Consider the following 15,302-nt stretch of genomic DNA (forward strand, 5'->3'; position numbering starts at 1 on the left):
CCATTGTTTCTCTTACCTTGGTAGAACTCCGTAGCTCTGTGTTTCCCAACACTGGGCTAAACAAGGCAAAAAGTACTGTACAACAAATGACTAAAGGTTTAATAAGAGTCTGCCAAACAGCAGTTGCATAGAGAATCCACAGAGCTGCAGAATGCTACCAAGATACGGAGAGCCAATAGCTATAAACTTTCAAATTGAGGCATTGCTGAACTAGAAGCCAATAAGAGTCAGGGAACATAGCAGTGATTTGTAAATCAGAGTTAAGAATGTGTGCAAAAAATCATGGAATTTCTCAGCAGATCAGAAATCACCTTGTAGATTTAAAAGCCATTTATTCATACTGCAATCAAATTTACTGTATATTTTTTAATGCCTGTGTGTCTCTTTCTTGCCCAACATAGAATTGCAATATCAAATCTGTAACTTATAGTATTGTATAGTATGGGAGCTCTATGAGTTGGCCCAGCTGTTTAAAAACTTTCTAAGATAGACCCACAATTCAATTGCTTCTAATTGCCAAATTGAAAAGATCAGGATGGAGATCAGCTGGAGGCAAGGGATGGGTCAGTTCTGGTGGCTGCTCTGCAAGGTTTACTTTCCTCTGAGCTGAACTGATGCTGTGGCCTGCTCTGGCTGCAGTGATGCCTAACTTCATGTCTGTGGACACACTTTCATAAAACTTAAGTCTGAATGTTATTTGCTTATTTTTACTGTTGCACTGTTTGTTTTTTTTCCTCTCTGAACACTGGGTGTTTGATGGTCTTCTCTCTTTAATGGGTTCTATTGAGTTTCTTTACTTTGTGTAAAGAGACAAATCTCAAAGTTATACTTTAACAATGAATGTACTTTGAACTTTGAAATTAGTTCTCTTTAAGTGCAAGTCACCTTTGCCTTTTGATAGCTTTCATTAGATCTGATCAAACACCTGTAGAATCTCATCTTTCTCTGGTTCTTCTGGAAGTTATTTTACAATGAGCACCTGGATTAGAAAGAACCATTGACCAGGGGTTCTGAACCAATTTTATGCCATAGGCCAATTAAGCATGAGCAGTTATTGCCCTACAACCATCAGGCTCCTGAATCAGTGTGGAAAACTTCACTCACCTCAACACCAAACGGATTCCACAACCTATGGACTTAAGGACTCTACAACTCATGTTCTCAATATTATTTATTTACTTATTTATTATTATTATGAGGTTTTTTTGTATTTGTAGTTTGTCTTCTTTTGCACATTGGTTGTTTATTAGCCTCTGTGTGTAAATTTTCATTGATTTTATTGTATTTCTTTGTTCTACTGTGAATCCTTACTGCCCATCACACCACTGGCATTTAGGGCAGCAATGAACCCTTTTCTGTCTGTCCTTGAGCACACAGATGTAGAAAGATTCTTCATTGTTGTTTCTATAACAGTTTCGTTTGACTAGTCAGGGTTGTCGGCCCTGAGCTAAACCCTCAAACCTGGAGGACTGGTGGACGACGCTTAGTCTGGCCTCTGACCTTTGACCTTTTTGGTATGGGTGACCCTACCGTGAGCCAAAGTATAAAGCTCTAACTCAACCCAACATAAAACTGTCTGGGTCACTGAGGCACACAAACCTTCAAGCCACAACAACATTCTAATGTGAATGCCCTCAAGAAAATGAATCTTAGGCTAACGGTGGTTGTCCATTGTTGTCAACTTTGACAGGAAACTTTGGTAGGAGAGTTTTTAAAGTGGAAAAGTCCCTGCACTGGGGAAATTCTATTCCCCCAGCCTCAGAAGTCCAGATCTAGTGGTATGAACAAGCATCACAAGCTGGGGTCTTCCTTGGTTGCAGTGGATGACCATGACTTCTTTTATGGCATATATGTAATTTGATAATACATTCGCTTTGAACTTCGATCTTTGGATATTTGTGTTTTTGATAGCCCAAACTTTGTGGTGAAATAATCATAACTAATCAATTGTCAATAATTAAAGGAGAAAGTTGTGGCCAATAAGAGATCATACAGGAAATTAACTCACACAGGCAAAGAACGACACATAACTTATTAAAAATATTTTGTTATTGTAACTTACAGTAATTTTTAAAAGTGTATTGCACCATAAAGCCGCCAGAAAGAACAAAATTTCATGACAATCGACCCGATTCTGATTGCGATTCATGGCTCTTTAACAAGGAAGATGATGATGTCAAATATGAAAGAAGTGTGATATAGCTGAGAAATTGTATGGATTAAAAATTGATTCTGGACAGTAGTTTTACAAGTCTGGCTGGCTCAATCTCTGTGCAGATTATAGTAACCCAGGACTGCAGTCGTGCATCTAATTACCAATTTAATGCCATCCCCAACATCAGCATTGCAACATTACAACAACAGCATCCCCAACAACAGTATTACGACATCAACATCATTTTGGGGTCTGTATATAACTTGCATGGGTGGACGTCTGTCTCTACCAAAGGAAGTGTAAGGCTGTCTTTCCCTCCTCAAGCCACTCCCACCTCACCCACCGTTCAGAGTTATGTAAAGCCATGGGAGCAGCTGATGCTTATCACAAGTGCTGGTTATGTGACCACTGACGTCAGGCAGACAATCTCTGAAGAGTATTGATAATGGCTGAGGGATCAGCCACTTTGTAAAGACACTACCCAGAAGAAGGTAATGGCAAATCATTTCTGTGGACAAATTTGCCAAGAACAATCATGGTCATGGAAAGACCATGATTGCCGAAGTCAGATTTAATATCATTGCCATCTGTCGTGAAATTTGTTGTTTATGGCAGCAGTACAATGAAATGCATAATATCAGAGAGAAAAAATATGAAGTACTGTGTACATTTCTCTCTCTCTCTCTATATATATATATAATAGTTAAATGAGAAGTGCAAAAATAGAAATAAAAAAGTAGTGAGGTAGTGTTCATGGGTTCAATGTCCATTCTGAAGTCGGATGGCTGAAGGGAAGAAGCTGTTCCTGAATCATCGAGTGTGTGTCCTCATGTTTCTGCATCTCTTTCCTGATGGTGGCAATGAGAAGGATGCATGATCTGGGTGATGGGGGTCCTTAATGATGGATGTTGCCTTTTTGAGGTATCACTCCTGGAAGATGTCCTGGATACTGCAGAGACTGGTGCCCATGATGGAGCTGACTGAGTTTACTACTCTCTGAAGCTTACATTGATCCTGTGCAGTTGCCCCCACCCCACATCAGACAGTGTCCCGGCCAATTAGACTGCTCTCCATGGTACAGCTGTCGAAATTTGTGGGTGTCTTTGGTGACATACCACATCTCCTCAAACTGCCAATGAAATATAGCCACTGTCGTGCTTTCTTTGTAACTGCATCGATATGTTATGATGATGATGATGATGATATAACTTGTACTAGCCTTCTCCAGCTTTTCGCATTTTTTAGCTCTACCCATGCAGATTCCCCATCACCTCAACTAACATCCTTCCTCCTTAATCTCATTTATAACTGGTAATGTTACCACGTTTTTTTTTCCTTTTTGCATGTCATACATGTCCCTCTTCAACTTCTCTGCAACTTACACTAACTTTTATTCCTTCTTAATTCTAATGAATAATATTCGGCTTGAAATGTTAAAACTGTTTGTTTGTTGCAGGAGCATCACCTCATATTCCATCTGGGTAGCCTCCAACCTGATGGTTTCACCGAGAACCTGCACCTCGTACTCGTTCCCCTTTCCCCACCTTCCTATTCTGATTCTTTCCCCCTTCCTTTCCAGTCCCGATGAAGGGTCTCAGAACGTAATGTTGACTGCTTATTCCACTGCACAGATGCTGCCTGACCTGCTGAGTTCCTCCAGCATTTTGTGTGTGTTGCTTTGGATTTCCAGTATTGTTTGCTGCTTGATCTTTTGGGTGCTTTCAGGATCTTCTGTTCGTTTTTAACTATTTCAACTTGAGAGCTTAGGTGCATCCCACACTTTCCCAGTGGTTCTACAATAAAACATAACTGCAGGCATTCTGGGTAATTTATTTCATAAAAGGAGGCAAAGATTCCAAGTACATTCATTATCCAAGTATGTATGCAGTATACAACCCTGAGATTCAGCTTCTCCACAGACAGCCACAAAACAAAGAAACACCAAGGGACCCGTTCTAAAGAATCATCAAATACCCAATGTGCAAAAAAAAGTGAACAAATTTTGCAAATGGCAAAAAAGTGAAAAACACAGAAATTAAAACACTAAACCACAGAGTCATTGAAACAGTTTAGGAATATTCAGTTTAGCGCTGAGTCATTCATTGACTGCAGGCCGCAGAGCCAGTCAAAATCACATAAAATAGCAGTAAAGAAAATAACCAGAAACACATCAGAACATGAACAGCAGAGTCCAATCCACAAACTGCGTTGATCAAACCTAATACAGAGGTGAAAGATTATATAGAGGTAATGATCAAATCTAGAGCAACACACACAGAATGCTGGAGTAACTTAGCAGGTCAGGTAGCATCTATAGAAATGAATGTTTTGGGCTGACACCCTTCTTCTGGACTGAGAAGGAAGGGGGAAGATGCCAGAAGAAGAAGGTAGTGAAAGGGAAAGGAGGCTAGCTGGAAGGTGATAGGTGAAGCCAGGTGGGTAGGAAAGGTAAAGGACTGGAGAATAATGAATCTGATAGGAGAGGAGAGTGGACCAAGGGAAGGAGGAGAGGATCCAGGAGGAGGTGGTAGGCAGCTGAGAAGTAAAATGTCAGAATGGGGAATACAGGAAGGGAAAGGGATTTTTTTTCCCTGGAAAGAGAAATCAATATTCCTGCCTTTAGGTTGGAGGCTACCCAAATGGAATATAAGGTTTTGCTCCTCCATCCTGAGGGGGCCTCCCCTTGGCACAAGAGGAGTCCATGGACCAACATGTTGGAACACTATCAGATACACTAATTCAAATTAAACAAGTTAGGAAAATTAGTTAATTAAACAAATTAAATCAATGGAATGCCAGTTTATCACACTCAAAACCCATGGCGTGGAACAATAAGATGAGAGTGATGAGTCTTTGTGTTAAATGAAAAGAGAACAATTCTGTCTCCACACACCCTGACTTCTCTCTAGTGTTGTCTACTAAGCACTTGACAACATTGCATCCATTTCCCCAACTTCTCACCTACTCTTTTCCAGGACTGAGTAAGGTCAGAATTACCCTGGTCCTCCCCTTCCAGTCCATCAGCCCTCGGATTCAACAGATTTGAATTACTGCCCATTACGCCGCTGGTGTTTATGGCAGCAATGAAGCTCCTCCAGCTCTGGTGGTGTTCAGGGCTTTCTCCATCATGTCAGTGGCTTCCTCTCAGTTTTCACTACTGTCAGTCATGTAAGTCCTGGATGGAGATTCAGGAATACTGCTGCACTCAGATGTAGAAAGATTCTTCATCGCTGTTTCTGTAACAATTGTTTTTTGACCACCCAGGGTTGTTAGCCCTGAGCTGGACTCCCGAACCTGGGAGACCAGAGGACCACACTTCGTCTGTCTCCTACCCTTTGACCTGTTTGGCATGGGTGACCCTACCAAGAGCCAAAGCATAAAGCCCTGACTCCAGTCCATCAGCCCTCAGATTCAACAGATTTGAATTACTGCCCATTACACCACTGGCGTTCAGGGCAGCAATCAAGCTCCTCCATCTCTAATGGTGTTCAGGGCTTCCTTCATCATGTCATTGAGGCACACAAGCCTCCAAACCCTAATTCAAGGTTGTGATATAAAAGATTATAATCCACAAATTTTACCACTTAAGTGTTTTCAGCTCTTGAAAGGCCAGATACATCTTTCCCTCTCATCCCCTTTTTGCACTTCACACGGTCTGTTCACTTTATGACCTCCTGGTCCAATATACCATGCCCCTACTAAACAATGACCAATCCAGTGGATTGCATTCACTGCTAACTTTGTGGTTACATTTACATTGGAGACACAAAACATTTTTTGGAGATTGTGTTGCAGTGCAATTGCATACAGTCCATACTGGCATCACCGAGCATCCAATTGCCCACCACTTTAACTCCACATCACACCCCAATATTTATATTTATCCCAATATTCATTGAAAGGGGCGTCACAGGTTGATAGGCCGCACATTGGGCTTCATAAGTCAACGTATTGAGAACAGGAGATGGGATGTTATGTTGAAGTTATGTAAAAACATAAAAAATAGGAGCAGGAGTAGGCCATCTGGCCTGTCAAGCCTGCTCCACCATTCATTAAGGTCATAGCTGATCTGGCCATGGACTCATCCCCCACCTACATGCCTTTTCCCCATAACCCTTAATTCACCTATAAGACATTGTTGAGGCCTAATTTGGAGTATTGTGTGCAATTTTGGTCACCTACCTACAGGAAAATATCAGTAAGTTTGAAAAAATGCAGAGAAAATTTACAAGGATGTTGCCGAGACTGGAGGGCCTGAGTTATAGGTAAAGATTGAATAGGTTAGGACTTTATTCTCTGCAGCATTGAAGGATGAGGGGAAATTTGATATATACAACATTATAAGGGGTATAGACAGAGTAAATGCAAGCAGGCTTTACCCACTGCGTATTATAACTAGAGGTCATGGGTTAAGGGTGAGAGATGAAAAGTTTAAGGGGAACATGAGGGGAAACTTCTTCACTCAGAGGGTGGTGAGAGTGTGGAATGAGCTGCCTACACAAAGGGCACAAGTGAGCTTGATTTCAATGTTTAAGAGATGTTTGGACAGATATATGGATGGTTAGGGTTATGATCCCAGTGCAGGTCGATGGGAGAAGACAGTTAAAATAGTTCAGCGTGGACTAGATGGGCTGAAGTGCCTGTTTCTGTGCTGCACTTTTCTATGACTTTATGCCTTATTAGTATGCAGTCCTCTGAAGTGATGCAATGGGGTCAATGGAAATTTAATTAACAGGTTTGGGGTTCAGCTCAGGGCTAACAACCCTGACTGGTAGCAATGAGGAATCCTACATCTGAGTGTGACGATATTCCCGAGTCTCTATCTGGATTTGCATGACTGACAGAAGTGTAAATCAAGAGGAAGCTACTATCATGATGAAGGAAGCCCTGAACACCACCAGAGATGGTGGACCTTCACTGCTGCCCTAAATACCAATAAGTAAATAAGGAACAACACCTCATCTTTCATATGGGCACATTCTGAACTTGCTATTCACTTCTGTAAGCAATTTGATTTCTCAGACTATATCAGTCATCTATCTGTGATATTGACCCAATATTTTGTTTCTTCCCCACTGGGAGTAGGTACAGAAGCCTGAAGGCCCACACAATGATTCAAAAAATTTCTTCCCCTCTGCCACCCGATTTCCTAACAGTCCATGATGCGAATACGATAGGGTCTTTTAAGAGAGTTTTCGATAGGTACATGGAGTACATAGTACATGGATAGGTAAAATAGAGGGCTATGGGGAAGCCCAGTAATTTCTAAGGTGGGGACATGTTCACCACAACTTTGTGGGCTGAAGGGCCTGTATTGAGCTGTAGGATTTCTATGTTTGTATGATAACTATTTTCTTACTTCTTACACTATTTTCTTAGTTTTGCACTATTTATGTGTATGACTTTGTAAGATACCGCTGCTCATATGAGGCCCTCCCCGTTGGTCAGGGTCGACCACGAAAGTTGCATCCTGGCTGTCTACGTGATGCTAGATTTGCTGAGTATTCCCGCAGTAAAATAAATCGCAGGGCTGTATATTGTGACATATGTACTTTGATAACAGAATTTACTTGAATTACCTCATCCTCCGGATGCCTACATTTCCCAGAAGGCGCGGCGGCAGCAGCCGGAAGCTGGAACCAGAGCGCGCTTGCACAGACCGTATTACCGCCGTCGGTGGACATGATGTGACGTGCGTACTTCGGTTGAGAGTCGGTCATCGAGCGTGTGCTGACACCGTGGTTGCCTTGGTAACGAGGGCGGAGCCTCCATGCTGGTGCGGGCCCGGTGAGCTGGGGTCTGGGTGGGAAGGGCGGCGTGACTGGAATGGGGAGGGTTACCTTCCTGCACGGGGTGGAGAGGAGGGGCTCCCTCACTCCACTGGGAGGGAATGGGAGATCCCTCATTCCATTGGGGACTAGACTCAAAGAGTTGTTCAGGCCCTTCAACCCAACGCTTTTGTGGTGACCATTGATTCTATTGTTCCACTGTGAATGCCTGTAAGACAATGAATCTCAGGGTAGTATATGGTTACAAATACTTCTTTGATACTAAGTTGATAATAAATTTACTTTCAACTTTCTATGAGAGGTGGTCCCATTTGCCTGTGCTTGACCTTTATCCCTCTACAAAACCTTTCTATCTATGTATCTGTCTAATGTCTTTTGGATGTCATAATTGTACTGTCCTCGAGCAGGAGTTCCCAACTTGGGGTCCATGGATTGCTTGGTTAATGGCTTTGGTCCATGACATAAAAAAGGGTTTGGAACCCTGTCCTAGAGTCTGCACATGGCAGCTTGTTCCACACACCCACCATCAAAATCAGGTTTAATATCACCAGTATATAGTGTGATATTTGTTGTTATAGGGCAGCAGTATGTTGTATTACAGTCAGTATATATTTTACAGACAGACATACTTTATTGATCCTGAGGGAAATTGGGTTTCGTTACAGCCGCACCAACCAAGAATTGTGAAGAAATATAGCAATATAAAACCATAAATAAATAAATAATAAGTTAATCATGCCAAGTGGAATTAAGTCCAGGACCAGCCTATTGGCTCAGGGTGTCAGACACTCCAAGGGAGGAGTTGTGAAGTTTGATGGCCTCAGGTAGGAATGACTTCCTATGACACTCAATGTTGCATCTCGGTGGAATGAGTCTCTGGCTGAATGTACTCAACCAGTACATTATGGAGTGAATGGGAGTCATTGTCCAAGATGGCATGCAACTTGGACAGCATCTTCTTTTCAGACACCACTGTCAGAGAGTCCAGTTCCACCCCCACAACATCACTGACCTTATGCATGAGTTTGTTGATTCTGTTGGTGTCTGCCACCCTCAGCCTGCTGCCCCAGCACACAACAGCAAATATGATAGCACTGGCCACCACAGCCTCGTAGAACATCCTCAGCATCGCCCGGCAGATGTTAAAGGACCTCAGTCTCCTCAGGAAATAGAGATGCTGTGACCCTTCTTGTAGACAGCCTCAGTGTTCTTTGACCAGTCCAGTTTATTGTCCATTCGTATCTCCAGGTATTTGTAATCCTCCACTATGTCCACACTGACCCCTTGGATGGAAACAGGGGTCACCGGTACCTTAACCCTCCTTAGGTCCACCACCAGCTCCTTAGTCTTTTTCACATTAAGCTGCAGATGATTCTGCTCGCACCATGTGACAAAGTTTCCCACTGTAGCCCTGTACTCGGCCTCATCTCCCCTGCTGATGCATCCAACTATGGCAGAGTCATCAGAAAACTTCTGAAGATGGCAAGACTCTGTGCTGTAGTTGAACTCCGAGGTGTAGATGGTGAAGAGAAAGGGAGACAGGACAGTCCCCTGTGGAGCCCCAGTGCCGGTGACCACTCTGTCTGACACACAGTGTTGCAAGCTCACGTACTATGGTCTGCCAGTCAGGTAATCAATAATCCATGACACCAGGGAAGCATCCACTGTCAGCTTCTCACCCAGCAGAGCAGGGCGGATGGTGTTGAATGCATTGGAGAAGTCAAAAAACATGACCCTCACAGTGCTCACCGGCTTGTCCAGGTGGGTGTAGACACAGTTCAGCAGATAGACGATGGCATCCTCAACTCCTAGTCGGGGCTGATAGGCGAACTGGAGGGGGTCTAAGTGTGGCCTAACCATAGGCCGGAGCTGCTCTAGAACAAGTCTCTCCAGGGTCTTCATGATGTGGGAGGTCAATGCCACCGGTCTGTAGTCATTGGAGTCAGTGGGGCATGGTCTTCAGTGCAGGAACGAGGCAGGACGTCTTCCAGATCACAGGAACCCTCTGGAGACTCAGGCTCAGGTTGAAGACTTGGTGAAGTACTCCACATAGCTGGGGGGGGGGGCACAGGCTTTGAGCACCCAGGGGCTGACACCATCCGGGCTGCAGCCTTGCTTGGATGGAGATGTTTCAGCTGTCTTCTCACCTGTTCAGCTGTGAAGCCCACCGTGGTGGTTTCAGGTGAGGGAGGGGTGTAGTCACCAGAGCAGGGTGGGGGACTGTGAGGAGGGGTAGGAGGGGAGAGTAGAGTATGTTGGTTGAGGGCCAACAGCAGATGAATCATGTGGGGGATGATTAAAAAGTTAAATCGCGCAAAAAGAGAAAAAAAGTAATGAGGTAGTGTTCATGGGTTCAGTGTCCATTCAGGAATCAGCATTGGGGAAAAAGCTGTTCCTGAAACACTGAGTGTGTGCCTTCAGGCTTCAGTACCTCCTCCTCATTGCTAACAAGGCATGTTTCTATGTTTCTATATCCTGGGTAATGGGGGTCCTTTAATGATGGAGACCACCATTTTGAGGTATTGCTCCTTGAAAATGTCCTGGATGCTGGGGAGCATTTTTCTATGTGGAAAAAGTCACTCCTTGGATCTTTAGTAAATATTTCTCCTCTTACCTCTAGTTTTACACTTCTCTACCCTGCGGAGAAAGTACTGCAGACATTCTCCTTATCTACACCCTTCTTGATTTTGTATTACCTCAGAAGGTCACCAGGAGCCTCCCACGTTCCAGAAAGAGGTTTCCTAGCCTATCCAACCTCCTTATAACTCAAACCTTGCATCCTTCTGTGTATGGAGTTCAAAAGAATCAATAACGTAAATCATAGAACACTGCAACACAGTAACAGGCCTTTTGGTCCATGCCGATCTGTTTTCTGCCTAGATCCATTGACCTGCACCTATCCAAATCGCTCTTAAGCATTGGAATCGAACCTGCATTCACCACTTCCATTGGCAGCTCGTTCCACACTCTGAATGAAGAAGTTCCCCCTCAGGCTCCCCTTAAATATTTCAAAGTTCACCCTAACCTATGACCTTCAGATCTATCTCACCAACCATAGTCGGAAAGGCCCTCTTCCATTTACCCTATCAATAATTTTGTATGCATCTATCAAATCTCCTCTTAATCTTCTTTATTCCAAGGGAATAATGTCCTAACCTATTCAACCTTTCCATGTAGCTCAGGTCCTCAAGTCCCTGCAACGTCCTTGCAGATTATTTCTGCACTCTTTCAATCTTATTTATATCTTTCCTGTAGGTAGGTAACCAAAACTGCATATAATACTCCAAATTAGCCCTCATCAAGGTCTTATCCAGCTTCAGTATAACATCCCAACTCCTGAAGATTGTTTAATTCAAGATTGGAGATAGTTTAATGTCATTTCCTGTATACAGTGTAAAAGAGAACAAAAAGTTACTCTGGATCTGATGCAGTACCAAAAAATCCACAGAGCTACTGAACACAATAATAATAAAGCACAATAAATATAAAAACATAAGGTAGCTTATCTTAGCAGTCCATAATCCATCATCAGGGACCCTCACCACCCAGGACATGCTCTCTCTCACTGCTGCCATCAGGGAGAAGGTACAGGAGCCTCAGGAGTCACACCACTGGGTTCAGGAACAGCTATTACCCTTCAACCATCGGGTTCTTGAACTAGAGGGAACAGCTTCAGTCATCTTCACTATCCCATCACTGAACTGTCCCACAGCCTACAGACTCACTTTCAAGGACATTTCACCTCATGTTCTTGACGTTTATGTATTTATTATTATTTTTTCTTTCTCTTTGTACTTGCACAGTGTGTTCTCTTTTGCATGCCTCAGATCCACCTCATTAGTGCGGTCTTTCATTGATTGTATTATGGTTATTGGATTTATTGAGTATGCCTGCAAAAAATGAATCTCAAAGTTGTATAAGGTGACGTATATGTACTTTGATAATATATTTACTTTGAACTTTATATATAGTACTTTGCAAAAGTCTTAAGATCGTGCTGCATTCAATTTCCCTCTCAGCCCGCCCTAATAAATCTATCTGTTTGAATAGATTCTTGATTGGATAGTCTGCCAAAGGTGAAAGGGAGAAGCAGGAGAATGGGGTTAAGAGGGAAATTGAATGAAGCATGATTGCATCATGAAGCAGACTTGATGGGCTGAATGGCTAATTACAATCATAAGACATAGGAGCTGAATTAGGCCCATCAAGACATCAGGGCTGATTTATTATCCCTCTCAATCCTATTCTCCTGCCTTCTCCCCATAACCCTTGATACCCTTATAATCAAGAACCTCCACAGGTATCTGTGGCAATGAATTTCACAGATTCACCACCCTCTGGCTAAATAAACTCATCCTCATCTCTGTTCTAAAAGGATGAGGCTCGATTCTGAGTCTGTGCCTTCTGGTCCAAGACTCTCCCTCTACAGGAAACATCTTCTGCATGTCCACTCCATTCAGGCCTTTCAGTATTTGTTAGATTTCAATAGGATCTCCTTTCATTCTTCTAAAAACTCCAGTGAGTACAGGGCCAGAACCTTCAAATGCTCCTCAAATGTTAACCCTTTCATTTCTGGGATCATTCCTATGAATCTCATAATTCTACTCCTATGACTTATGGTGAGATATTAAAGAAAGCCTATTCTACTCCGACAGAAAACATCCTTGGGTGGTATTTTAAAGCAGAGCAGGGGAACTATCCCAGGTGTTGCCAACAATATCTAGCTCAGAACAAACATGACAAATGAAATACTTCAGTAAGCCCTTGAGTGTTATGCTTCCTACATTACAGATGTGACTGTAATTCCAAAAAACCCTCATTTGACTGAGGTGGTAAAAGTGAGGTTGTACAATCATACAAGTTCCTCTGTTTATCTTTCTTTAAGTGCTGTATTTACAAAGGCCATAAATCCAAGAGCTTCTGCAGATGCTGGAAATCCAGACAACCACTCACAGAAAATGTTGGAAGAACTCAGCATCTATGGAAATGAATAAACAGTGACACTTTGGGCCTAGATCGAAAAGAAGGGGGAAGATGCCAGAATAAAAAGGTGGATGGAGGGAGTGGAAGGAAGATAGCTCAAAGGTGATAGCAGAAGTCAGATGAATGGGAAAGGCTGGAGGGGAAGGAATCTAATAGGAAAGGAGAGTGGACCATGGGAGAAAGGGAAAGAGAAGGGGGCCCAGGGGGAGGTGATTGGCGGGTGAGAAAAAGTAAGAGGCTAAATTGGAGAATAGAAGAGGTGACGGGGAGGAGTGATGCTGCCTTTCAAATGTTGAAAGGCCTCGATAGAGTGGATGTGGAGAGGAGTGGTGAGGGAATGTATAACCAGATGAATCAGATTCAGAATAGAGGGTTGTCCTTTTAGAGCGGAGATGAGAAGGAATTTATTTCGCCTGAGAGTGGAGAATCTGTAGAACAGGTGGCTGTGGAGGCCTTGGGTATATTTAAGGCAGAGGTCAACAGATTCTTGATTAGCCAGGGCATGAAGGGATTGGGGGAGAGAGGGAAAATGGATCAGCCATGATGAAGTGGTGGAGCAGACTCGATGGGCCAAATGGCCTAATTCTGCTCCTATATCTTATGGTGTTATTAAATAACCATACCGTACTTCTGATTTTGATGATGTAAGTGAAGCTCTTCACTAGGTGGTTGAAGTTTTTACTCTTTTCAGCTCGCAACTGAGTGCCAACATGCTAGTGTAACTAATCTTTTTAGAATGTAAGATTAAGCACTAGTGAGTATGCCTTAATAGGGGAATTGGGTTTTGAGGTGATGACACTAGCACAATTCTGTTTCTCTGTGCCCACATAAGATCAGGAACCTATGGTGGTGTTCTCTGTCAATTTTGTTGTGTGACATTGGGTGGCCTGGTGGAGATAACATCTCCTTCCTTCTGCTAGCCTGGTGTAAGGGGTCCTTTCCTTCTGTTAGCTTGCAAGTCACCCTTGGATAAGGTATAGCACCTGCTTAGGAACCCCCCCCCCCCACCCCACTGCCGATCAGGGTCACGTGAAGCCATGGGAGGAGTTGGTGAATGGTCATATGAGCAGCTGGTACATATCACAAGTCCTGGCTATGCGACCACAGACGCCAGGCAGACAATCTCTGAAGAGTATTGATGATGGATGGGGTCACCTGTCCTGTCAAGATGCTGCCCAGAAGAAGGCAATGGCAAACCATGTCTGTAGAAAAATTTGCCAAGAACAATCATGGCCACGGAAAGAGAAACAGTGTAAAGGGGGTCTTCCCCACAGACAACAATCCCTCACGTGGTAGACAGATTAAAGGCATATATAAGACCATGATTGCCCATGTCATACAACATGGCACATAATGATGATGATGATGACATTAGTAATCATTCAACTTAAATTTTAGGTCAGTGAGTACCAACCACCTTTTTTTGCAGGGATAAGAAAAAATATATTTCAAAGTTTGAAGTACATTTATTATCAAAGTATGTATATGTAAAACATAGAACATAGAAGAGTACAACACAGGAAGAGGCCATTTGGCCCACAATGTTGTGCCTAACCAACTAGAAAGCAAATCTAATCCCTCCTACCTACACCATGTCCATATCTCTCCATCTTCCGCACATCCATGTGCCTATCCAAACATCTCTTAAAAAGCCTCTAATGTATTTGCCTCTATCACCATACCAGGCTGCACATTCCAGGCATCCACAACTCTCTGAGTAAAAAATTTAACCCTCACATCCCCTTTGAACCGACCCCCTCTCCTGTTTAATGCATGCACTCTGGTGTTAGGCATTTCTACCCTGGGAAACAGATACACTGTCTACTGTATCTATCCCTCTCATTATCTTATAAACCTTTATTAGATCTTGCCTATCCAGAGAAAACAACCCAAGTTTGTCTAGCCTCTCGTGATAGCACGTGCTAAACCTCCTTCAATAACCTGCAGTAAATCCCATCAGGCCCTGGGGATTTATCCACCTTAGAACTCATTAGGAGGCCCAACACTTCCTCCTCCTAGACCCCTAATTGCCCTAACATATTTATACATTTAGCACTGATCTCCTAGTCCTCCACATCCTTTTTGTTGGTAAGTACTGAAGGAAAGTTCTCACTAAGTACCTCACTCACATTCTCTGCATCCAAGCAAATGTTCCCTCCCCCCCCCCCCCCCACTATCCTTGAGTAGTCCTACCCTCTCCCTAGTTATCTCTTGATATAGAATGCCTTAGGACTCATCATTATCTACTGTATGTTATACAACCTTGTGATTCATCTCCTAGCAGGGAGCCAGGAAACAAAGAAACCCAAAAAAAAACCCCCCATAAAGAAGACAGTCAAATACCCAATGTGCAGACAAAAAAATCAGGCTTCCAC

General features: G+C 43.1%; 1 protein-coding gene across 5 annotated transcripts in view; it reads left to right on the forward strand.

Annotated features, from left to right (window-relative positions):
• The first annotated feature begins 7,731 nt into the window (after window positions 1-7,731).
• The window catches only part of gnb1l (guanine nucleotide binding protein (G protein), beta polypeptide 1-like), a 77,955-nt gene continuing 70,384 nt past the window's right edge, over window positions 7,732-15,302 (forward strand). For 2 of the 5 annotated variants that reach the window (XM_059994670.1, XM_059994671.1), the window contains exon 1: window positions 7,732-7,931. In XM_059994670.1, coding sequence (XP_059850653.1) covers window positions 7,747-7,931 — 185 coding nt within the window. In that variant the 5' untranslated portion in view covers window positions 7,732-7,746. Of the gene's footprint in view, window positions 7,943-15,302 lie in introns of all 5 variants that reach the window. The other 3 variants (XM_059994673.1, XM_059943690.1, XM_059994672.1) reach the window with 3 other exon arrangements.

The sequence above is a fragment of the Hypanus sabinus genome, chromosome 18, assembly GCF_030144855.1.
Source record: "Hypanus sabinus isolate sHypSab1 chromosome 18, sHypSab1.hap1, whole genome shotgun sequence".
NCBI classification, from domain to species: domain Eukaryota; kingdom Metazoa; phylum Chordata; class Chondrichthyes; order Myliobatiformes; family Dasyatidae; genus Hypanus; species Hypanus sabinus.